Raw genomic sequence first — 23439 nt, forward strand, 5'->3', positions numbered from 1 at the left:
TTAAGACTTATGGCCTTTTTCTTATCTGCATGATCAGGCTGAAGAGGGTCCAAGACAGAGATAGAAATGAATGAATGCACGAAGTCAAGTTTGCCGTATGAAGGCCTTTCAATTGCGGAGCTTCACTCTTTGCAAAAGACATGAGATGCCATATTGATATTGGAGACGTTGGAGTCGAGACTGCAGGAGGCTGTAGCATTCATAGTCGGACACCAAAGCGCAACAATTTGGAGAGGAATCATGGCCTGCCGATTATTCAGTACAGAGCCTCTGTTTAAAGGAAGGGAATGAGATTGATCAGAGCCTTCCGAAAAATAACAATCCTGTTTTTGCGCTGGTACCCATTTGTGTACATTGGTAGCTACCTGATCCTTCTCAGACAAGACATAGGGTCATTTCTCTTGAATGTTCCAGGAAGAAATTTTCATGCTGGCGTTCATCCAAATCAAACAATCCGACACGCTTGAAGACACCTGGAGCGACTTCTTTAATGATAATGCCGTAGCCGTGCGCGGGGCTACAATGAATAACGCTTTCATGAACGAAGGCGACAAAGAGCACCTTGATTTCTGAAGGGACGAGCAGTCGTGCCTCGATAGTGTCACAAGATGCGCGACCGAGGGGAATCGGCTCGTCCATGTACGTGTCTTCATCCTCGTCGTCGTCGCATAGCTCAGCAGTTCCAATTCGACCTATACGGGCATTGACCGCCGCATGTGATCTTTTTTGAGGACTGTCCATGTCCAGTAGCGCCACGTCGATTCTCCCCTCCTTACGAGGATTGATATGCCACTTGGCATCCACCACTGGTCCTCTCAATCGCAACCACACATTCTGGACGGATCCGAAGGGGACTTTCGAAGAAGGCTCGACATGAACGCGCAGAATCTCTACTTTTACGTCTGCGATTGGTTGTTGATCTACATCAACAGAGTACAATTCGTTCCAAACCCGGCTGTTGACCGATGCCCAGGACCAAGACGGCGCCAGATACTGCACAGGTGCCGGGGCGACGTCTTCACTCGGACTAACCATCCAGAGCAAGGCCAAGGGTAACGTTTTGACCCATTGGCCTGCAGCGTAAGGCCCGAGAATAGCTTCGTGCTGGGAATGGAACAGCTCGGCAAGTCCTCCCAGTGCTTTGAGCTTGTCAAGGGGTTCTGACAGTCTTCGGCTGGAGTAGTCCTCCACGATGTAATGCCATGCTTTGACCAGTTCGAACGTTTCGAACGCTTCGTCGCCCGGGTCCTCGTCTTGTCGAGGTTCTGCATCAAGTCCACTGAGCCTGAGCTGGAGTCTTCTCCGGATTGCGGGTTCATCCGATTTCTCAACAGAGTCAACTAAGCAGTAGTCTCCTGCGAATCGCTCTGATGCATTGCATTGAAACACGAAGCCGTCGAAGCTTGGAAAGGAGATTACTCGAGGAGAAAGCCATCTTTCCTGCAGCGTCCACGCCCTTCTGTTAAGTGGTTCTCTTCGCTCATCGTAAAACGTGGATCCTTCATCAATGAATTCGTTCGGTTCAAAGTCGATTGTTCCTTTCCTCCCCAGCTTGTCGTAATATGGTACGTAGCACTTCGGTGCAAGTTCGGTTTGCAAATTCTTCAACTTTACGTGTTTTGGGTTGTGTGAGCTAGCAAGATTTAGAAAGCCCTCGTCGACGTCTTCAGCTCGCAAAATTGCCAGCGTCACCTTTGCATTTTGGTAATAGACCCTCATCCGGGAGAGCTCATTTGCCATGTCAACCTCGTCGTCTTGCATAATACAGAGGGCGTCGATCCAGAGCAGATGAATTCCTAATAGTCTCGTCACGGAGAGAGCGTCCCGAAACGTTTTGGGAAGCATTGAAATATCCATGCCTTGGAAGTGATTGTCGATATTCGACCTGACAGTTACGAAGGAGTGCGTCCTACCCCAGCAATATGATAGCGCAGCGTACTCGACTCGGTTTTCCGTCGCAGCCGATGTTAGCTGTGGCATTTCTCGGAAGTAGACAACATCTTCGTCAGGATCAAGGAGAAGCAATCTGCTGGGTACGGTATGATCCTCAGAACCTTTGCAGCATTCATGCTCTCTGCCACATTCATCCAGCCAACCACGAGCGGTCGAAGCATCGAAGTTTGTGAAATAGCTTTTGGATAGTGTTCCCTTTGCAAAGAATTGGAATGGATCAGCTATCATATCTTCGTTTAGTGTATTTAGTAGCTCCAAACGGGCGCCGAAACATACCTTTTGCAACGGCAATGCGGAGTTGCAAATGACCGGCCAAACTGTTGGCGTAAGACTCATCTGCTCCACGGTACGACGCGTAGACATCACATCTACTGCACTCAGCTGATCCGCCGTTCTTGGGGCCACTCCAAAACGTAAGTTTCACATCGAACAGGCTGTCCCTCTCCCTGGTAACAATCTGATCGTATAATTGGGTGCAAAGCCAACAACACTGAGTAGCGGATGTTTCAAGAGCAACATATGATATGGTGAAGCAGTAGTCCCAGAGAGGGTAGTCAGGGTTATATAGGTCCCAAAAGTTTGCCCAAGCGACAGGTCCAAAGTAGTCATGGCGACAGAAGTGGCAAAGTTTTCCTGTCTCCGGCCGCAGAGGTCGGTTCAGAGTTACTGTAGCGGCAGAATGTCTTGAATATGGTGAAACGTGCAATTCGGCGGACGTCGGAAGGATTGAAGAAGTAGCGAAATTGTCTCCAGGTTGGATTGGACAGCTTTGCATCAATCCTTGTGCTTGTGGTCCATACATGTCCTCGAATACGTTGGCAGAGACGAAGGAAGATGCATATTGCGGAGATGTTCGGCCCAGAACAACCCCTCCAGTGTTGGAGGAGACGCTGCTTGTGCCAAGTCCGGCTCCTCCGCGATGACTTTGCCATTCGACGAGCTGCTGCGGTGGTCGTGTTGGTTGGAAACTCCTTTGCTGAGCTTCGAACTTTGCCAGGAAATCTTGAGCCGTAATAATGGCTTCAATGCACTTAGCAAGCGCAAAATTCAAGTTGTTGATGTCCTCCCACAGCTCCAGACGAGCGGTAGGACAGTTGTATGATTGTAAATATTCTCGCATGAGTCTTTGAAATTCGGCCTTCTTTGACGTGGCGATCTGGAGTCGTTGATGTGCGAGTCCAAACCCACATTTTGCTTTCATCAACCATTCGTTGGCTCGCGTTGAATCGCCAATCATATGAAGGGGAAGAACAAATTTGCGCTTGTTGACCATCAGCTGGATTTCAGGCCTGAGCTGCTCGAATAGTTCGAGGAAATTGGGCCGCTGCGCAGGCTCCTGCTGCTCAATGGTAGAGCTGGAACAAGGAGTAATTTGCCCATCCTCCTGTTGCTGCGGCTCTGTCTGTTCGGCCATTGATGGGTAGAGTTTTAATCTTTGGATCACAAGCGGTAACGGTCTCGTGTCAGGTATGCCTCGTTGTATTGGCAACGTCTTTAATATCTTGACATTCCACGCTCATATTTTTGTGTGTGTTGGGGCTGAAGATGGACACTCGTTGTAGCTCAGCTGAATAAGGTCTGCTAGTTGAGCACAGCCCAGAATACTCCAGGTCTTCAACGCAACGCCGTCGACGCTGGTAGCACTGTGTAACCAAGAATGCCTTGACTCACCGCTTCGTGCAGAGGATGTGTGCGAAAGGACAATTTGCGCCGCCTGTAGCTGTAGTTAATGAAACGATACAAGGTCAAGAGCGGCGAACATTAAGTATGAGTTCTTCTTCGTGAGGCTGTGTTTTAGGCGACCACGCGGTGAATGAAGGTAGGCCGGTGTGATTCGTCGAGATTGCTCGGACAGAGCAATACGAGTGAGTACTCGTACTCATACACATATCGAGACTTTAATCAAAGCGGACACGGCGGAGGGTGATCATACCATACACATCGTACTGTTACGAATGACCAAAAGTGCCTTGTGGTGATGATCGTGGCTGTCTGTAAGTACGTACCTACGTGAATCACCTACGACTGAGGCAACGATTGTTGTCACGGCCACACATCTCGGCTCACGCCTTCCTGGGACTTTGCGGTACGGCGCAGTATTAAGGGCTTTGGCGCCGTTATTTTCCAACAGCTACAGTACTCGTCCTCATACTTATGATTAGTTGCTCGAGCAGCCATCGATGAAAAGACGTCGGGTTCTTCATATGATTGGATGGTACTGATCGGAACATGGAATCGAATCTACACGAACAATCTCGCAAGATTCCGAATTAGTGGTTGGTGATGAATTGTGATGATCGCTTATTCAGTGGGTACTCGCTACCTTTTGTTGAGTGCGATACAACTTCGGCCCCTTTTTTTCTCCTTTAACATGACTTCATGTATGGAACCCTTGCGAAAATGATGTCACGTCTGCACCATGACAGCCCTCTCGAGCAGGTAGGGACATTCTTCAGTGAGGTATCTATGATGGAATGCTCTCGGGGGCTTATGACGATCGATATAAGTACTCGATTCCGAGTCATCTGCCCATTTGTCGGGAATCATCAAGTGTTAAATGCGGTAAGTCTTTCTTCCAGTCTTTCGGAAATCAGTCATCATCATAAACCATAACACAACCAACACCTAAACTGTACCCGACAATGTCATTCACCGCAAACTCCAAAGCTCCCCAGCCTCACCCGTCCCAAGCACCTCAGGAACCAATCGGTCCCGTGGCGGCGGACTCTCTCGCGGCCGAGTCACTGGACAACTACGGAAAGTTCTCTGAAAACGAGCGCGCGGCTGCGTCGTCCGTGACGGGGTCCTCGTCGACGCTCAACACCACGGACACGTCCGGCGCCCGAGTCCTGCAGCCCGCTCCCGACAACACGACGCGCGAGAAGCAGAATATGTCGAGCCTCGGAGCGGACGAAAGGGGCCCGGCGGGCGTCAAGCTCGACGCGTTGGGCAAGCCTCAGTTCCCCGGTGGACATGACGAGTCTGGATACTTTGGCGGTCCTGGCGGCGGCGGCGGGGGTGCCAGTCGTGCCGCAGAAGGAGGAGGAGGAGTACCGGCCGGAGCGAGCGACTTTGGTGCATCGACATACGCATCGGGGAGCAGGACGGGACCCGACCCCAACATCAAGTCCTCTACCGGTGCGGGCGCCGGCGGTGGTGGTGGCAACTCAGGCAACTCGGACAACTCGGGCACCTCGGCGGGTGTCCGTCCCCACGTCGACCCGGCACCAACGTACACGGCCACCGTCACCGGCGCCGCGGTACCGCCGGGCACGTACAAGCCCAAAGGCACCAACATCGAAGACGCAGACAAGACGGACGGCATGCCCAAGACCAAGACCTTTGTGGGTGACGTGGGCGGACAACATGACCCCGGGAGATTGGCGGAGCGGGATTTCGAGGCCAGAAACACCGGGCCCGTCGAGCGGAACACGTCGGCTGGGACCGCGGGTGGTGCCCAGAGACAGGCCGGGAGCGGCGCCGTCGGTGAAGAGGGTGGAAGTTTTGGCGTGTTGAACGGTGAGAGAGCATGAGAATGAAAAAAAAAATGAGAACGACTATGAATGAGTATTTGAGTATAACACTCTGCTCTCTCTAACTCACAACCCGGCTCACCGGGCATCAGTACCTATCTATCCATCTATACACTCAAAAGAGTAAGAGCAGCCTCTTACCCCCACACCATAACATGATATCTATTCAGTCGACCGTTGCGTACAAAGTCAAAAATGTAACTTTTGTTTGTCTGTGGCCTTCTCGCGGACCACAACGTCGTACCATGCCACTTTTGGAAACGTACCTAATGTAATGATTGATGATGATGCAAGGATAATGGATTTCTTTGGTCGTTCGAGATTTACTACCTCAAGTTCATCCACGTAGCCCAGATGTACACCACCGGAGAGGTGTAGGCACTCTGACTTCAAAAGGAGGACCGCCCCTTCGTCCCCAATCTCACTCATCTCGGCGCTATGCCATTGATCTCTCATGTCCAGTACTCGTTCTGGTTCTGGTTCTGAACTCAGCCACTGGATCACGTATTGCTGGCTGTACGGCTGGTGATCGTCCGGTCCTCCGATCTCAAATATGTCCAGCTAGTCATTTCCAGACAACGCGACCATGGACATTGTTGTCGTTGCGTTTGGTGCTGCTTGAGAGAATGCCATGTACATCGTGAATGGGTCAGATCTTTCCTCCCCACGTCTTCTTCAGTCTCAAGTATCAACCGTGAGTATCCCATATCACGTTGCTTCAAGACCCAAAAACCCATCTAGACCCATAAACACATCCCTCGCGACACCGTCCCTCGTCACACTCTTCACGACATCCTTGATGACGCTTCTCTTGACGCCGCCGAGTCTCGGTTTCCACACCCCTGGCACGTCGACACCTTCAACGGCCTCCCCAGCAAGCGGTACACCCTTCATCGTATCCCTCGCAGGTGTATCTATCATTCTCACCGCGAGGACCTTGTATTGGTTTTCTTCCTGCTCTTGTTCTTCTTCCCCGTCCCCAGGGGCCTTTCGCTGTGTTGGGCTGCCCACACTCACGGCAACAACGGCATCGGCCACCGCCAACTCCTCCCTGCTCGGATCGAAAATGACATTCTCGCCCACGACGACGACAAGCAGCGTGACCGGCGGTCGTGGGACGTGCTCGCGGTCGTAGAGGAACGTACTGGCCATCCAGTCGTCGTCGGCCACGGGGTCTTCCTCGCCCTCGCTCTTCAACCTTGGCACCCTCGCGTCGCGCAGCGCAAGGTGCACCGCCGCACTGAGCAGCGGAAGGGGGTAGCTCGCGAGCCCGTTCGGCGAAATGAGGAGCACGTCGACGTACGCGTGCCAGTGCCACTTTGAGTTGATGACGAGTTTATCCGCCAGGCCCGAAACGATCAGGGGCTCACGCAGCATCTCTTCGAGAAAGGCCAGATTCGGATCGTCGTCTCGCAGACCGGGCAAAGTGAGAGTTGTGCTGAGCCATTGCGGTTGACCGCCGCCGCCTCCGTCGTCTTTCTTCTCTTGGGTTTCTCGGTCAACATCCATCGTCGTCTCGTCGTCTCCTGGTACCCCTCCCCCCACGTTCGTAGACGCAGTGGTGTACACAATATTCTGACGCGCCACCGTCTTCTCGACTTCCAACTTCACACCGACAATCGCTTCTCGGCCATCGCTGAATCCGACGTGGGCGGAACCGTTGACCGCGGGTAAAACGCCAGTTTCGGCGCGGAGGGGGCGAAAGTCCGTCGCGTGAGATCTCGCATCTGGTCTGAGAGGTGGTACGGACGATAGCGAAGTATGTAGGTACGCGAGCTCTGCGGGGGAAAAGGGAAGGGATGTCGTTAATGAGGGCATGGCGGTGGTGGTGGTGGTGGTGGTGGTGGAGGAGGAGGTGGTTGTTTTTGTTGGTATCGTTGATGCTCCTGCACCTTGCTACGTTTGTAGAACAAGGACGGCGGTCTATTGAGACAGAGAGAGAGTGTGTGTGTGTGAGATGCTGCAGCGCCCGTGTGGGAATTCCTCAATGTTTGCAGTTGATTCCAAAAGAGTGGAGATTAGAGGGTGAGAGTGGTCGGGACGCTTGGCCTGGGTCGTAATTAGAGAGAATGAAAAGATGAAACTGCTAAAAGAAAAAGACCGCCGACGAGGCCTGGTGTACTTTCTGCTTGCCAATTATCCTTTTCTCTGAATGTCAATACAGTCCATTCCACTCTGTTGTATCTCGCGAGCATCGACGCAACTGAAAAATACTTGCTTGCGTTCCCCGCAGAGTTGAGCCGGAGTTACTCCGTACTCTCTAGGGAGATAATCGATACGAATATGTACACTACGAGAACGGAGTACGACCACGAGACACTACCTACGGGATCGAGCTGTTGAAGTGAGTGCTCCCTGGTAGCAGGCAACTCATTGTTCTTGTTTCATCTATGCTACGTTGTCACCATTAGCCAACAGCCGCGAGACACTCCTCCCTACGAGACACTCTACCTTGGTATCTAGATACTCGAGGTACTCAGTAGTCTACAGGTATCAAGCACGCACTGACCGAGTCCCGATCTACACAGCACCCAGCTAACATTGTTGAGCTATGGACTTGAAAAGCATTATAATAACAAATATCATACATCATATTTTCTTCTCTTCATCGCTGCTGCATTTCAGGCCGGGAAGTGACAGCAATTCATATCATGAACTGTCTAGTCCAATTCCTTCCAGGCCACTTGTCCCCATGATTTTGGGTCTTCCTGCTTTAGCACCATATACCATCTCCATCAATTTACTTTTTTGTTTCTCACGCACTCCTCGCAAGTAGTCATAAGTCCCTTCAAGACCTCTGATCTGGTGATCAAGAACGCCAGCATTGTCAATGCTGACCGAATCGTTCCTCCTAACAAGTGGGCTGACTAGCTTCCTCCGCAATGTCTCCAGGTTGACTTTGAGGGTTTGAAGACGACCATGATGTTCCATGATCAAATGCTTGTTGTTGACGGTCCTCGCTCGTACACTCGACAACAGTTGTTTGTTCTTCTCGAACTTTCTCAGGATGGCGGCATTGGGTCCGACAACTCTAGTCCACAAAGACGACAGAAGGTCGTTCTCAAGTCGCTCTTGGGTATCGGTTTCTCTCACCACCGTTCGTTGCAGGTTCAAGAATTGTCTGTCAATAGACTCAAACAGTGCAAACAAAGCCGCCGAATGAGTTAGTTCGCTGTTGATCGACTCCTCAAGAACATTCACAAATTCGTGGAAGGTCCTTGTGAGGGTTGCTCTCATTCTTTGCGGTGAACTGGAACCAAATATATCAGTAAGCAACTTGCCCAATGTTGTCGGTCCCGTTGACGTTTCGAGCAATCCCCCTCGGTTGAAAATGCCGTGGAGGTGGTCAAACACTACCCCTGAAATCGACACGCCTTGTCCCGATACCACCCCTTCCAGTTCTCGTTTGGCCCAGTCCATCACTATTAGGATACTGTCCACGTCAGAATCGACATCGGAAAAGAACCGTGTCAACTCAAGCCCCAAAGTCTTCAAGCTCTCAGACAGCTCGTCCAGAGATCGAACAATGATTGGTGCAGAGGTCATATTGGCACTTCTGACCGACTCTCCGAGATCCCATACAGCCACGCTTGTTTCCTGTAGCGCAATGATCTGAGAGTAGCCATTCTCGGAATAAAAGATCAACGGCTCAAAAGATTTGGCCAAGGTCGATACCTTGACCAGATCCGGCACCGGCGCTGGAATGGGTGGCGAAACAATGATGCGCAACAGACAAGCAAACAACAGAGTGGTCATGACCGACAAGAGCGTCGTCGATCTCGTCTTGGTCATGGCGTCGAGCTTTCTCTGAACATAATTGAAAAAGGGCATAAACGGTTCGCGATGTTGGACTTCGGCCCGGAATTGCAAACGAACATCTATAAGCCAATTAGCCACTGTCACTCCTTAGTGCAGATTATATTCACAATTGTTTGGTTCTGTGGGCGCCACATCCTCCTGTTCTGGAGTACTATGTCTTGAATTTCGTTGCGCTTCGACCTCTGGAGACTGTCCTCGACTGGGTGAATCTGTGCCTTTAGGCAGAGGCGTATTAACCGCTATCGTGATGTCTGGATCTCCAGCGCCGTCCGTGGCATCTTGGTATATCTCTGGACTTGTCTGGCGCGATCGCGAAGGGCTTATGGAAGGCTTTAGGCTGTATTGTCCATATGGGTCTTGCCGGAACCAGTTACTCGCATTGGACATCCTCCTCTTGAACCCAGGCGGTGACCACGGCAATCCTTCACTCAACCTATCGTCAAACTCGCTTTCTTCACGCTCTGACCTCAAATCGGGGAAGAGGGGGGACTGGCGCTCCTGCTCCTCAAAGTCCTCTATTGACGCTTGTAACGAATGCGCATCGTCATTCATCCCTGCGGCGTAAAACTCGTCGAACGGTGGCGCTGGCATCATGGCAGCCATGTCAAGAACAAACTAGGAGGGTATAAAGTAAGAACAACAGCGTGCAGATGAGGTTGGATGAAGGAGGGGTATGGGGGGCGGTCGACCAAACGGCCAGCCGTCACCGCGGTGGTTTTGTACTTGTACCAGCCACGGCTCACCAGGCAACGGATACAAGGGGAGAGGCCAACAAGGAAAGAGAGCGCATTGACTGTTTCAATTCAAACGGGAGATCGCAGCTACTCCATACATTGAAGTCATGATGTTTGAGAAGGCCAAATAGAAAAGCCCATGTCTGGAGACTGCGGGACACTTTCCATCGCCAGCCCAGCCTTTTCTCGAACACGGTCGGTGATTCTGGCTGATCAGGGACGTTGTCTGCCTGCGAAGAGCATAGTGCGAGACGAGTCCGCGTAGGGCAACTGTCTGCAACAAAGAAAGATCAACCAAGAACGAAATGTTGGAGGCTGGGACAGCTGGCATGTCTCTGCCGGGGGACGACGGCCGCCAATGATATGCCGGAACCGGTCTAGAACAGGGATTCTTGATGCAAGGGCGGCCGACGGGTCGCTTCTCTAGTTAGTTAGTCACTGTCAGCCCAACTGAGAAATGTCCGCCAGTGGAGGTACAGGACCGACACTGGCTTATCAGCGATTAGCCTTGATCAACTCCGTAGCAGAAAGTCAAGTCACATCCGGCTGAGAACGTGGTTGTGTGCAGAAGAGGACTGCCTGCACGGACCAGGGACGTGTCGAGTACGTAGGTAGATATGCAGGAGCAGAGAGTAGTTGCTTGATTTGTCTATCCTTCGCAGCTATTCTGCCATTGTCGCATGCGAAAACGCAGGTACGCGCATGAAGGAAAACAAGGATGGTTTATGTACATTAGAGCTTCATCTACCGGCTTCTCCGGGATTTCTCATCATGGTCTCGGTATGCAAGCGCGGAACCCCAGTTTCATGATCCGATTACGAGGCAGTGTGCGCCATTGCCGTTATTGATGATACAGCAGCCGACCATTCCGCCGCAGAAACAAAAAGTTGAGACCATGGATTCCGTCGCATGGTTGTTGGGGCGCGAAAGGAGAGAGGTTGCGCCGTCTAGCACTCCTCCTTCAACCAACTACAAAACAGGTCAGTAAAAACAAAACAAAGATTGACAACGTTGTGGTGAACTAACGTGATCAGATCATTTCGGTCCTTGGCCTTCTTGAGACCACCGAAGGCCATCTTGGTGCCGGGAATGTACTTCTTGGGGTTCTCGAGGTATTCAAACTGCGGCTCGTCAGTATTGGTGCTCTTGAGAAACCACAAAACAACATAGACATACCAGAGTGTTCTCGTCCCATGTGATACCCTTCTGCTTGTTCGCGTCGGTGTAGGAGAAACCCTCGACTGAACCGGTCTTGCGACCGAAGAGACCGTGTAGGTTAGGACCGATCTTGTTGCCTTCTGACTCGACGACGGTGTGGCATTGCTGGCATCTCGTCTTGAAGAGACCGGCACCCTTCTTGGCGTCACCTGTAGGGAAACTTTGTGAGCTTGTGTTCTCGACTTTGATCTTGTTTTCGACACTGCGTGACGTGTCCTCCTTCACAGCAGCTTCAGCTTGTTTGTCTCTCGGGGGTGCCCATGTTAATTCTGCAAGCTCTTGCGGACACACTGAATCCCAGATCGGCATTGTTTCGAAGCAGAGGTGAGACTTTGCTTTCAGAAGCGGTACGATCTTGCGTTGAACGTGCGCGGATGGGACGGCGGTAGAGCATGTGTCGCGATAGAGGTCCGATCGGATCGTCGAGCTTGGAAGTCATGCTAGCCGAAGGCCAGAGTGCACCTCCAGTGACGAACAGGTGAATTCGTAGTGAATGAGGGCCCCAACAAACAAACGTGAAGCTGCTGCGAAGCTGTTGTTGCTGTGAAGAGGACGAGAGACAACTTACCCTGGCTGAATGATTCGGCTCCCTTGGCCATTTTGAAAGGTGGTGATGCTGTCTACGTGAAAGAGACTAGTGATGAAAGACAATCTGAGGAGTGGTGAGGGCGTTGTATAGCTCAGGAGCAGATGGCGAGGAAAAAAAGATGGAAGAAAGGGAAAGGAAAAATGTATATATGACGGAGTTGACGGCGCCAGGATCGAATCGCCCGTTGCTCGTAGCTTGCATGGGCTTCCAGTTTTGCGCTTAGATTTGCTGTGGTTTGCTGTGGTTTGCTCTGCTTTTGCCTCTAAGGAATCAACTGTGGCGCCCGAAAAGTGGCTCGTTCTCTGCGCTTCCGTCCAATTACCGCCGGGCCATTGTCATTCTGAGCCTGTTCGGGCACTTTCGGGCTGCGTAGGGACTCGCATCCGATCTGCCAGAATAAATTTCTCATATAAAAGAGTGCTCCATAGATACCTGGAGGTAGGGAGTAATGAAAGTAGTAATTGTACATAGCATCCTCCTACAATACAACAAGGGACGCTGCTGAATGAGCCAGAAACACACCCCAGCTGGACAAGGACCCGAGATACCTCCCTTACGAACGCGAGTTCTCCCAGTAGGCATGCAGCTTCGCAGGTGCTCGTACCCAGCTGTTCCCGACCACCTAATTACCTGAATTCATCCATGACGTCTCCTCTATCAACCCCCCGGGACACCGGCTGCCCGTGCCAAAAATCAAGCTTGGGTGCACTCAATTACCTCCAAGCACCACAAGACACACGATCTGCTGAGCCCCCGTCATCACTACGTATCTTTGTTGTAGGGTGTAATCGCAAAACCGGGTGGTAGCAGACGCTTCAAAGGTCATCCCGACATCATGTAACCATCATGCATGGATATTTCCCAGGTAAGAATGAAAGCCGGCGTGTCGCCGGTCGCCCCGGCTGAGCCTCAGGCCACCCGAATACTCGTTTGTATTTTTTCTTTCTTCCTAGCCTCGTTGGGCAAGATGTTTATCCTCTACAAGTACCGGGTTCCAACTACTCGTGCGAGTACTGCTAAAAGGGGCGTTGCTTTTACATTTGCACCAAATGCCGTCAAAGTGCCAGACTGGCCCAGAACTCATCAATCAGCTCGTGTCTCTTGACGGCGAGGTCGAAATCTCCATACGGCTGGCCCTCGGCATACGCTTCGTACAGGCGGCCGATGTTCTGGCCCTGGCTCGGCAACTGCGTCCACTCATCGCCACCCTCGTCGACGACAATGTCCTCCACCACGCCCTTCTCAGCGTTCGAGAAGCGCATACTGATGGCCTTTGCCATTTGCGGGCCAGCGCTAGCAAACTCGACCGCCAGTTCCCCCTTGGTCCCGTATATTCTCCACGTCGACCCCGGACAGCCGATGAACCGGTCCCCAGCTCTGAGGTGGAAGCTGAACACGGCCGAAGGGTGTCGGTCCAACCTGCCCTGCACGAGGATCTGGTCAGGTGTGTTCTTGTCGTACAGCTCCTCCGACAGCGACCCGTCGCTCTTCATGACGTGCATTTTCGGCCTCAGGTTGACCGCCATGGGCGTGTAGCTGCCCGGCTTCAGCTCTCCGACCGCATAGAGGATCGAGTCTAGCACGTGTCCTCCATATATAGTCAGCAGGTTGCCCCCTATCTTCCGGTCCATGAAGTAGCGGTACCGGTCGCTCGCCGCGTTGTTCTGCCACACGTGGATGGCCCCCTGGTAGTTGACGCTGTGTATTTCGCCGATCGCGCCGGTGTCGATCAGTTCCTTGACCTTCTTCACGCTCGGTGCCATGCGCCCTTGCAGGCCGATGATGGTTTTGGCCTTCTTTTCCCTGGCCAGCGCCGCCATCTCCTTCGCCTGCTCGGTGTTTGCGGCAAGGGGCCACTCTACAAAGACGTTGCGCCCGGCCTTCAACGCGGGCATCGCCACGTCGTAGTGGGTGTCGGCTCGAGTTGATACCACGTACAGATCGACGTCCGGGTCTGCCGCGAGCGCCTCGTAGGTGTCGTATGCCCTCGTCGTCGGAGGTAGGTTGTGTGCTTTGATGGCTGCTTTGGTCGATTCTAACGATGAGTTGCACAATGCCACGATCTGGTAGTTTGGCGATGACGCCAGGCGAGGTAGGTGAGCCAACGTCGCCCAGGCTCCTGGCTTACTGGACAGTCCGACGATTCCTACGCGGATTGGTGCCATTTCGAGGGGGGTTGACAGTGTAGTTCGGGCTGCAACGCAATATAGAAGCCGACAAGTTGGAAGCGAGACCGTCAACTCGACTCAACTGTACTCGTCAATATACTTTTCTCAGATATGGAAGTTTGACGACAACTCCTTTGGTGATGTCTCGATGAGAATGATTACTTTCAAGCTAAATGAACATTGTTGAAATCTAGTCCCAGTGACCGCCCTTGGACGTTGGCATTACAAATCAGGAATGCCCATCCGGTGGTGTCACCGGCATCATCTGTGAAACCTTGCGTTTCTCCTCATTTCATCACCCTCAGCCTCTGGTACATATCGGCCGATCACTACCTTACAGAATCTCCGCCACATCTTTTGGTATCTACAGGGACAATTGTGCCTTACAGTAGAAGACTGGGAAGCGTCCACTCACAGTCTACACCTAGTCCATAGACATCTAAACTGTTGGGTCCCGATTTTCTATTACCAATATCTAACCTATATTCTCATGATGCTCGTGTGCCCATCATCGACCAATCTCACAGTGCAATTCCTTCGTCCACCTGCTCATCAGCCTGGCGTCTCACAGCAAACTTCTTTCACTGGCATTGGCCCCAGATAGTCAATGCCCATTCCCCTTGGCACCAGCGTCAATCTCACAGAACGCGCGGAAGGTGACCAATTCCTCGCTGGCGCTCTCAAGCACGAGCTCCGCCGTAGCACCGACAAAATAGACCCATCCTTCCTTGAGCTCCTCCGTCTTGGGACCAACGCTGATCTTACCTTCACCGCTCGTACAGATGATGATGCTAGGGCCAGCCACGCCATCAAACGTCGCTTTCGCCCCATCCTTCTTGAGGACGGTGCGTACCACGCTAAATTCCTCGATCGGCGGGTCGTACAACCGACTCTCGCTCCCGCTACTGTACGCGATCTGATTGAGCTTCACATAGGGGTAATCTGTCGGCTTGAGGAGCTGCTGCTCAGGAGGATCGTGGTCGTACGTCAGAATGTCTGTGAGAGTGTTGACGTCCTGAAACTTGGGCGTGAAGCCCGCGCGAATGACATTATCGCTAGAAGCCATGCACTCAATGATGTCACCGGAGATATAGGCGTGAATGTCGTCAGCCTTGAGGTACATGGCCTGTCCTGGTGAGAGCTTGACGTAGTTGAGGAAGAAGAGGACAAATAGACCAATGTCCTCGGGGAATTGACCGTTGCAGCGTGTGACGAGTTCGCACAGCTCCTCGGCCGTGTTGACACTGGGACCAGGCGTAATGTCACCAGACTCTGCCAGCGAGACGAGTTCCTTGGACTTGGATGCCACTGCAGATCGGTCCGACTTCATGAGTGTGCTGAAAGCGGATTTCAGAGCGGACTTGGACTCTGCCACAGAGGCGTTGGGGTTCGAAGCCACTTTCTCGAGAGCCGCCGAGGCTTCTTCGCCGACAAGGGATCGCAGAGGAGGAATGGTTGATAAGAAGTGTGCAATCTCCTTGAGAGGGCGGAAGCCGCAAAGGCCTTCAAAAGGAGTGACGGCGAGCGTCATTTCAGGCTTGTGATTGTCATCCGGGTAGTTCTTCGGGTCCTTAGCGTGAAGTTGCTCTGCAAGTTTCTTGTTGGGATGCGCTTGGATGGATAGAGCTTTGGCGATGGAAAGCACTTTGAAGAGGAAGGGCAGTTTGTCCTGGTATTTCGTCGCAATATCGGTGCCTATCAAAGCTTGGTTGTCGGAAACCATGTCCAAGAGGGAGCGGCCAGTAGACAGATCTTTGGAGGGAAGAGATGGGTGGGTACCCATCCAAAGCTGTGGATGTGAGTTTGTACTCGCGAGATGCTTGATACACCAGAGCTCACCTCAGCGTATGGCTTATCATCTTGGATCGAGAAGGTGTCGGAAGGGGTGGCCGCGGCATAACGAGCGGCTGCTGAGTCTTTACCTTTCTTTCCTTGTGGCGGTCAGCACGGCGGCAATATATGTATATGATTCAGCACTCACCCCAGTCGTAGCTGTTGCAGCCTTCCAAAGTGTTAGTCCATCGTGAGGTGGTAGTACATGAGATGTGTGTGACTTACCGCATTGCAGACGAATGAGAGGAATCTGCATTTTGATGACTTTTGGGAGTGTTTTCCCTCAGAGTGTGTAATTGAAGTGGACTTTTGTGATTGCCTAGCTCTTAACACGATATCTGTCCCTGGAACGAAAATCTTTCTTGGGGGTGAATGAGGTCTATGTGGCTTGAAGTCATACTTTCCTGTTGACGCTGCCACCCAATGCCAACGTGTCGGAACCGTTGGCCAGATCGGGCGATACGCAGGGTGAATTTCAACTCCGCCGTATAAATCTGCGCCTTGTGAAGTCGTGCCGTAACGTACACTGTCTCAGCCAATCACACTAAGATACCGCCATCGTCCAAGCCCTCTGCTCGGATGCAGCAGGTCCTGATGAACCAGGAAACTTGTACTTTCTTATATTATTCTGGTTTTTCATATGCGCAAATTTTATAGCCTTGAAGGATGTCTGCAATAGCTGAATTCTGGTATATTCTGCTATCCAACTACGTGGAGACACAGGGACGCCTTCATTGAAAGCGCAGCATTAACAAGATCAACGATTCAACATATTCTGAACGCGTCTCTGGATCCATAAAGCAGGACAGTAATAGACGAAATCCTCACAGATTTATATTTTATACGGAACGCTGATATCAACCCGGATCTCTTGTATTCTATCGCCACAGGAAACAAGATGAGTAGCCGACCACGGGGTGGGCGTGGGTTGACCAGCCGCGAAGGCAAGGAAGCAGATCTTGAGAACGATTATCTGAGTCGAGTGATCGAGGGTCTGAGGAAAGCACAAAGCTACAATGATCAGTCCAAACGCATAGGACAGGAGATTATGGCTCTGGAGGAAGACATCAAGGCAGCTGGACGTGAGTGAGCCCTTACTCCTACTTTGTTGATGCTAGTATCTTCCCACAAGGTTGCCGGGGACATCTTTGTCGGATCGAGACTCACATGGATGGTTTGCATTTGCTGCTTTCTTTTTGTATGCTTGCAAAGAGACAGCAGGCCTGATAATGACCTGATCCTCCAGATTCTACCCCTGATAACCACCGACGACTCGATGCTCTGTACCGGGAAATGCTCAAGTGCGCAGAGAACGAAAAGAAGGTACAGGACGACGAGGACATCATCAACCTTCTCGCTGTCCTTGCGACGATGAAGTCTCCGGATGAACCTGCTCCTAGAAACGGAGTAGGCAAATCACGTAAGCACCAAAGACCAGTCGTCGAGTCAGACGTGGTGGTCGAATCACCTGGTCCGAGCCCTGGGGAAGGTCGTTTGGAGATGATGAAACGCGTCAAGGGAGCCACACAGCGCAGTTCCAGCACGGCTAGCCAAAACCGAGCCGCAGCAGTCCCGAAGGATGATGGTGTCGAAATGCATAAAGGAGTCCAAGCAGAACGTGCTGGTCAACTTGTTGCTGGGAGCGAAGTATTCTATAAATATCCCAAGGAGCTGCAAGAACAGGAAGAAGGCGTTGGCATTCATGGTATCATCAAAAAGGTGTGGCAGGACAAGAAACCGTAAGTCGAGTCTCTCCGAGCCCTTGCGCCTCAAATTTTAACGTGCTGGCAGCATCCAATACGATGTTAGAGACCCGGAAGACGACCCTTCCGGCAAACAGGTGGTTCGAAAAGCAACAGCCAGGGATCTTGTACCCATCCCGCAACCCGCGCAGACCACTGCCCAATTCCCGACTGGCGCCAATGTGTATGCGAAGTACCCGGACACGGATACATTCTACCGAGCCAAGGTCAAGAGCTTTCAGAAGACTACGTATAGCCTCAAATTCGACGAGGATGATAAGGAGATGCTTGTCGATGCGGGATTTGTCTTGGACCCTCGGATGAGATGACTTTGATGATGCTGACGATTTGATACCGCGAAAGGCTGGTTTTGCACCCCAGATGATTACCAGTACAATATTACTTTCACTTATTTTTCACTGTTCCAGTTCCGCTCTGCTAGCTAGATAGGCGGCGCCAGTGTCTGCCCAGATCTCATATACCTTGACCTTGTTCTGGTCATCAAACTCCAGAACATAGGTGAAGACTTCGTCCCAGCCCTGCCCGGTAGCAGCCCACACAAACCGAGCCTCTCCGCGACATGATACCTTTGACGTCTCTGGGTCGACCACGAAATTGCTGAAGCGCATGTTTTCATATTTCAACTTTTCAGACAGCAGCTGAAAGTACTTCCGAATGCCATCTTGACCCCGGAACTCTCGGCCCAGGAAGGGCGCGAGCTGCGGCAAGCCATGCTCAAGCGCCAGAACACGGTCCGATGATGAGAAGTGGCCGAAGATCTCCTCGGGTGGTTTTTGTTCAGCGAATGTGTTGCAAAATGCTTGGGCGGCAGAGAGGAGGTCTCGACGACTCGTCGTGGGCATGATTAGTGATGTATACAACTATAGTGACGGGACTTGCGTCTCGACTGAACTGAGGCGTTGCTGTGTCTCGCTGCGTGTGTGTGGCTTACCCAATTCCAGGCGCGGAATGACCAAGCAAGTGGAAAAAAGTGCGGAGTGCAAACCGAGGCTCCGATTTCGTCAGCGTCCGTCCATCCAATATCTTCCTCCCATCAATCAAAATTGCGAACAATTCCCTCCACTTCCATTGCCATCGTCCCCTCTTCCCGACACTGGCCCCGGCAGACCTACAAAGAGCACAGTATCGCATTATCCCATGTGCTTCAGTTTAATACAGACGTCCGAGATGCTGTTGTCTTGATACTACCACCTAGCAGGAGATCTATCATTACCGCTGCCGCCATGGCCCATGCGACCGAAGAACTCCCTTCCCATGCCTCTCCCATGATCTCTCCGGTCCCGCGACCTTCGGCAGGTTATCTGAGTAACTGGTCAGATCTCCATGACGATGGACCTGGGACTCCGGGGCTTCCAAACAACCTGATATCGCCTGCGTTTACTCCACCCGCAACACCAGGAGCTTCTACGCCGTCTCGTCACCTCCATGCCGAACCAAAATCGACCCCGGTCGATACGTCGCTTGACGAGCCTTCTACAAAGCAGCCGCGGTTGGTAGAGAAGCTACCGAACGTGGAATGCTTGGTGCGAGCTAGAATACCCACCACTTCTGGCGCAGAAATGTTTTTACACTTGTATCAGAACGATTCAGATAACAAAGAGCATCTCGCAATCGTGTTTGGCAATAACATCCGTAGTCGCACTTTAGACGCCGAACGACCTGGAGAGACAGAGATGGATCGCATGATCCGAGGAGCCTACGTTGGGAGACTTCGGCCAGGACGCACAAGTTCGAGGATAGACGCAGAGCCGACAAAGCGACCACTCGGGAAACGTACAAGAAGTGGCTCTGCACTGAAAAACGTCACAACCGTCGCTGAAGAAGCAGTTTTAGAAGCGGAGGCCACTGCTTCGGTGCAGCCACCTGCAAGCACACAGGACGAACAGAACCTGGAACAGCCTCAGAGGGGCGAAACCGGTCTCGAGCCTGTACTAGAATCTCTAGAGTTGAAGGCTCCAGGAAAAGCCCCTCTGGTTCGCATACACTCGGAGTGCTATACCGGTGAGACCGCATGGTCTGCTCGCTGCGATTGTGGAGAGCAGCTTGACGAAGCGGCGCGGTTGATGTCGCTGCCGAATTCTCCAGGAGGTGTCATTGTGTATCTGCGACAGGAAGGACGAGGAATTGGCTTGGCCTCAAAATTAAAGGCATACAATCTGCAAGATTTGGGGAATGACACGGTCGAAGCCAATCTTTTACTTCGACACCCTGCCGACGCGAGGACATATGGCTTGGCGACTGCCATTCTTCAGGATCTTGGACTCGGAACCGACAGCGACGCACAGAAGCCCGCTGAGGAACGAGGTATCAGACTCCTGACGAACAACCCCGACAAAGTCAGAGCGGTCGAAGGACCTAACAAGGAAGTTCGTGTTCGGGAAAGAGTCGCCATGATACCTATCGCATGGCGAACGTCAGGGGCAAAGGGAATTCGAGGAGCAGAGATTGAAAAGTATCTTGAGACCAAGATTGGTCGTATGGGACACATGATTCGCGAGTAGACGATGTTACGAAACGAAGAACATTTTGCAGACCTTCTCAGAACCGTCTTGTGGCATGCCGCTATGACAGCCTTGCAACCCGTTCAAGGAGGGCCGCAGAAGGACCTTTTCGCACAGTGGCGGGAGAGTTCCAACGGGTGACTCTGCGCTGCAACGGAAACATTCACATTTGGGTGGAAGACCAGATATTAAGCACATCCGCTCCATTTCTCAAAGGGCACGTCACTTGCGGGTAATGTCGGCATAATCTGAATATGCTTGCTTTGGCATGACAGTGTTGATGACAACAGAACTGTAACTACCTAATGAGTGGTGGTTAAAGCGGGTTTTCGATGCGTGCTTCTCGCCTATCGTCCTGTTTCGTTCCGACGGCTACCAGACAAGAGAAGCCTTGTTCCCGACCGACGCTTCTCTAGTGTCAAAAATCCAGACTACTCGCTCTTCCTCGACTTATGACCCGGCCGATCGCTAGGGTTGACGACATACGCTGGTGTGTGGTTTACTCACCTTTTCCCAGGAGTTGTTAGCGCCGAAGTGCGGCGACCCTTTCAAAAGAAGCCAACGATCTTGGACATGAAGAGCAACATCCACTCGTGTCATATTGGAACGCAGTCAATCGAGTCTCTAAAAGAGTAAGGAAAGGTCGTTGGATGGTTTTATGTCTACAGCAATGGAAGAAGGGGGAGTGATTGGGCGACTTCATGAGACTTACAAGGAGCTGGGTGTCCCGCTCATGCTTCAGAAACCTCGGTACGCTAATACCTACAGGCACTGGTCTCGCGTAAATAATGGTAGAGAAGACGAGATATCAGATGCTGTACAAGAGATGGCATATACTTTATCCCGAATCTTGTGAAGTACCTCACACATAAATATAAACATAAATAAACCTATACGGTTGTCGACATCTCCAAAGTACAGGTGTGTTCTACAAAGCTTTAGTAATTTAGTACACGATACACGCTTTACGTCCCTGATCCCGAGTTACATGTGCGAAGGGACGAATACTACTGGGCACAAATCGTTTGGTTCTCCAGAGTCCAGGGAACACCGAGCATTGGATATCGGGAATTGAGAATGAAGGGCGGAGTAAAGGTTAAATTGGCAATACAGAAAGAAAGTCGCCTTGTTTCGCACCTTTCAAGGTTCGTTTCTTCTTTTGTTCTTTACCAGATACCCAACCAGAGCTTCCTCTTCCTCCTTTCCGGCTGCTGGTGCTGCTGGTGCTCGGTCAACTCCTCGGGCTCTCCCCGTTCCCTCCGTTCCCTCATCTTCCTCGCGAACTCGTCCACGTCGTCACCGAGCCGTCCGCCCTTCTCAATGACGGCTTTGCCGGTGACGGCCTCTTCCCTGCCGCCGCGCTCGCGCTCGGCGTTCGTCAAGCCGTCGTCCCACGGCACCAGGCCGCGGACGTCGATCCCCTGCTCCTCCTGGGCGTCGAGGTCTTCCATGCCGTGCGCGCGGCGGTACAGCCTGCGCTTCTGCGCGTCCAGGATCTTCTGCTGCCTGCTCTCGTTGGCCTGCGCGGTCGTGTAGTCGATGTGGAGCCTGACCACGGCCATGGACTCGCGGATGTATTCGAGCGGGTGGAACGGCAGGGTCGAGATGGGCGGGAGGAGGTGCGCGTAAGGGGAAGTCTTGACGAAGGTCTGAGTGAGCGTGATGCACGCCAGGATGGTGAGAGTTCCCTGGAAGAACACAAAGTTGTCAACCGTTAGCGAGAGGGCCGTCGTATGACATGTACACAGATGCCCCCAAAAAAAACAATAACATAATATACACCCACACGCATTTTCACACCCTCACAGATATACAACCATCCATGTACACATGTACATATACACCACAAACTAACAATAAAACACCACGCCATCGTACTTACCATGGTAATCCAAATGTGAATCCACCGATCCGTCAAGAACCAATGCATGAACGAGCCCTTGGGCGGGAACATGTGCGGATACGTCCGGGTCTTCTGCTGTTCTTTCTCCTGAGCCGTCGTGCCCTGGTTATAAGCCCCCGGCGTCCTTCGGCGAGCATTCAGTCGTGAAGGGTGCGACGGCGGCCGAAACTTGTCCGGCTGCTCGAGGACGACGGGCGGTTTCTGGTCGGTCGACGCCGGTCTACGGAACGACAAGCTCGTCCTGACTCGCAGTTGGTGTTTCGAGGAGGAAGGCCGGTGGAATTGGAGGGTCGCATGATTTCGGTTCGAGGAACTGCTGGTGCTGGTGCTGCTGCGACCGCCACGGAGAGCATTGCGCAGACATGACTGGCACAGCGAGAGAGTTGCGCCGCGGGACGACGCCATCGTAGCCCGGTGTGAAGAGGTACGGGCGGACAAGTATATCAGGCCCAGAGACGAAAGAGATCTGAGCAGCAAGATTTGGGAGGGGGTGCGGATTCAACAACGGTCCGAACGGTTCTAGAGCCTGCCCAGTGTCGACGTTGCGGTACCTCAGGCACGGGATAAAGCTCAACGGAGCCGCAGGTGAAGCATTCCGCATCTACAGAGTTACAAAAAAAGTCTTGGCAGGGATCCCCCCCGACCGTGCCCGGTTCTAGTTAGTTAGTCAACGTAAAACCGTCAGCCGCACGACTCGACACCCTCACGTCGCCCTCGCACGATCCCAACTCGGCCTCACCAGCCTGCCATCATGTCTGGACGCTGGGTAGCTGCGGACCACCTGAGTTTAGGTTCTGCCCTTCGTTCTACCGCTACAGGGCATCGTTCTCATCCCGTCTGGTACTTATCGTGCTTCAGGAAACATGCCGTCCATCAGACCGTATATCCCAGGGTGCTTCCTTTGAGGAGTAAACCCACCCGCGAGAAAGAGGCCACAATATAGTGAGAAGCAAAGACTAAGCGAAAAGGAGAGCTTATCTCGGTTGATTCATCGAATGTCCCCTTTTCAGAGCCATCTAACGCAAATCCCAGCATAGGCCCTACGTACTGTTCCTATTTCGCCAGTAGTCCTTTCCATACATATTGATATATCTAGCTGTACAACCTCTTTCTCATGAGGAGGATTAACAAATGGAAATCTTTTTGTCGCTGTTCAAGCTGCCAAGGTCGCCAATATCACCACCGGCAAAACCCAAAATGCTGTCCATACAAAAACTGGTCCCAAGAAACTCTCGATTCGTTCTCGCAAAAGACTCCAAGATTCAATGCAACAACCAGATATGCTGAGCTCGCAGCTCACAGGACAGTATGAAAACTCAACAGGCAACGAGAGAGTAGCAACCTACTGTTGCCCAAAGGATGAGGGAAAAAAAGCCGTGATAGGCTGTCAACGCCAAAATAACTCAAAAAAAAAAAACACCTTCA

At 52.1% G+C, this 23439-nt stretch overlaps 11 protein-coding genes across 11 annotated transcripts; 3 read left to right on the forward strand and 8 right to left on the reverse strand.

Annotated features, from left to right (window-relative positions):
- Window positions 1-375: 375 nt before the first annotated feature.
- PV08_06845 (uncharacterized protein) lies at window positions 376-3367 on the reverse strand (the record flags this gene model as incomplete). The annotated part of the gene is made up of 2 exons (XM_016381178.1): window positions 376-2174; window positions 2230-3367. 2 exons carry the CDS (start codon window positions 3365-3367, stop codon window positions 376-378), a joined length of 2937 nt encoding a protein of 978 aa, XP_016234280.1.
- A 1228-nt stretch (window positions 3368-4595) lies between these two features.
- Window positions 4596-5486, forward strand: PV08_06846 (uncharacterized protein; the record flags this gene model as incomplete). Its single annotated transcript, XM_016381179.1, has 1 exon — window positions 4596-5486. The coding sequence occupies one exon, from the start codon at window positions 4596-4598 to the stop codon at window positions 5484-5486; it is 891 nt and encodes a 296-aa protein (XP_016234281.1).
- Window positions 5487-6194: 708 nt separating this feature from the next.
- PV08_06847 (uncharacterized protein) lies at window positions 6195-7304 on the reverse strand (the record flags this gene model as incomplete). Its single annotated transcript, XM_016381180.1, has 1 exon — window positions 6195-7304. One exon carries the CDS (start codon window positions 7302-7304, stop codon window positions 6195-6197), a length of 1110 nt encoding a protein of 369 aa, XP_016234282.1.
- An 831-nt stretch (window positions 7305-8135) lies between these two features.
- PV08_06848 (uncharacterized protein) lies at window positions 8136-9908 on the reverse strand (the record flags this gene model as incomplete). The annotated part of the gene is made up of 2 exons (XM_016381181.1): window positions 8136-9364; window positions 9413-9908. The coding sequence occupies 2 exons, from the start codon at window positions 9906-9908 to the stop codon at window positions 8136-8138; spliced, it is 1725 nt and encodes a 574-aa protein (XP_016234283.1).
- Window positions 9909-10986: 1078 nt separating this feature from the next.
- PV08_06849 (cytochrome c) lies at window positions 10987-11566 on the reverse strand (the record flags this gene model as incomplete). The annotated part of the gene is made up of 3 exons (XM_016381182.1): window positions 10987-11008; window positions 11066-11160; window positions 11216-11566. 3 exons carry the CDS (start codon window positions 11564-11566, stop codon window positions 10987-10989), a joined length of 468 nt encoding a protein of 155 aa, XP_016234284.1.
- A 1335-nt stretch (window positions 11567-12901) lies between these two features.
- Window positions 12902-14011, reverse strand: PV08_06850 (uncharacterized protein; the record flags this gene model as incomplete). Its single annotated transcript, XM_016381183.1, has 1 exon — window positions 12902-14011. One exon carries the CDS (start codon window positions 14009-14011, stop codon window positions 12902-12904), a length of 1110 nt encoding a protein of 369 aa, XP_016234285.1.
- Window positions 14012-14618: 607 nt separating this feature from the next.
- On the reverse strand, window positions 14619-16103 carry PV08_06851 (mannose-6-phosphate isomerase, class I; the record flags this gene model as incomplete). Its single annotated transcript, XM_016381184.1, has 4 exons — window positions 14619-15803; window positions 15854-15945; window positions 15996-16016; window positions 16073-16103. The coding sequence occupies 4 exons, from the start codon at window positions 16101-16103 to the stop codon at window positions 14619-14621; spliced, it is 1329 nt and encodes a 442-aa protein (XP_016234286.1).
- Window positions 16104-16745: 642 nt separating this feature from the next.
- Window positions 16746-17918, forward strand: PV08_06852 (uncharacterized protein; the record flags this gene model as incomplete). The annotated part of the gene is made up of 3 exons (XM_016381185.1): window positions 16746-16929; window positions 17094-17586; window positions 17639-17918. The coding sequence occupies 3 exons, from the start codon at window positions 16746-16748 to the stop codon at window positions 17916-17918; spliced, it is 957 nt and encodes a 318-aa protein (XP_016234287.1).
- An 87-nt stretch (window positions 17919-18005) lies between these two features.
- PV08_06853 (uncharacterized protein) lies at window positions 18006-18452 on the reverse strand (the record flags this gene model as incomplete). The annotated part of the gene is made up of 1 exon (XM_016381186.1): window positions 18006-18452. One exon carries the CDS (start codon window positions 18450-18452, stop codon window positions 18006-18008), a length of 447 nt encoding a protein of 148 aa, XP_016234288.1.
- A 381-nt stretch (window positions 18453-18833) lies between these two features.
- On the forward strand, window positions 18834-20111 carry PV08_06854 (GTP cyclohydrolase II; the record flags this gene model as incomplete). Its single annotated transcript, XM_016381187.1, has 1 exon — window positions 18834-20111. One exon carries the CDS (start codon window positions 18834-18836, stop codon window positions 20109-20111), a length of 1278 nt encoding a protein of 425 aa, XP_016234289.1.
- A 1166-nt stretch (window positions 20112-21277) lies between these two features.
- On the reverse strand, window positions 21278-22419 carry PV08_06855 (uncharacterized protein; the record flags this gene model as incomplete). The annotated part of the gene is made up of 2 exons (XM_016381188.1): window positions 21278-21799; window positions 21994-22419. The coding sequence occupies 2 exons, from the start codon at window positions 22417-22419 to the stop codon at window positions 21278-21280; spliced, it is 948 nt and encodes a 315-aa protein (XP_016234290.1).
- Between the last annotated feature and the right edge of the window lie 1020 nt (window positions 22420-23439).

Source organism: Exophiala spinifera (genome assembly GCF_000836115.1).
Source record: "Exophiala spinifera strain CBS 89968 unplaced genomic scaffold supercont1.5, whole genome shotgun sequence".
NCBI lineage: Eukaryota > Fungi > Ascomycota > Eurotiomycetes > Chaetothyriales > Herpotrichiellaceae > Exophiala > Exophiala spinifera.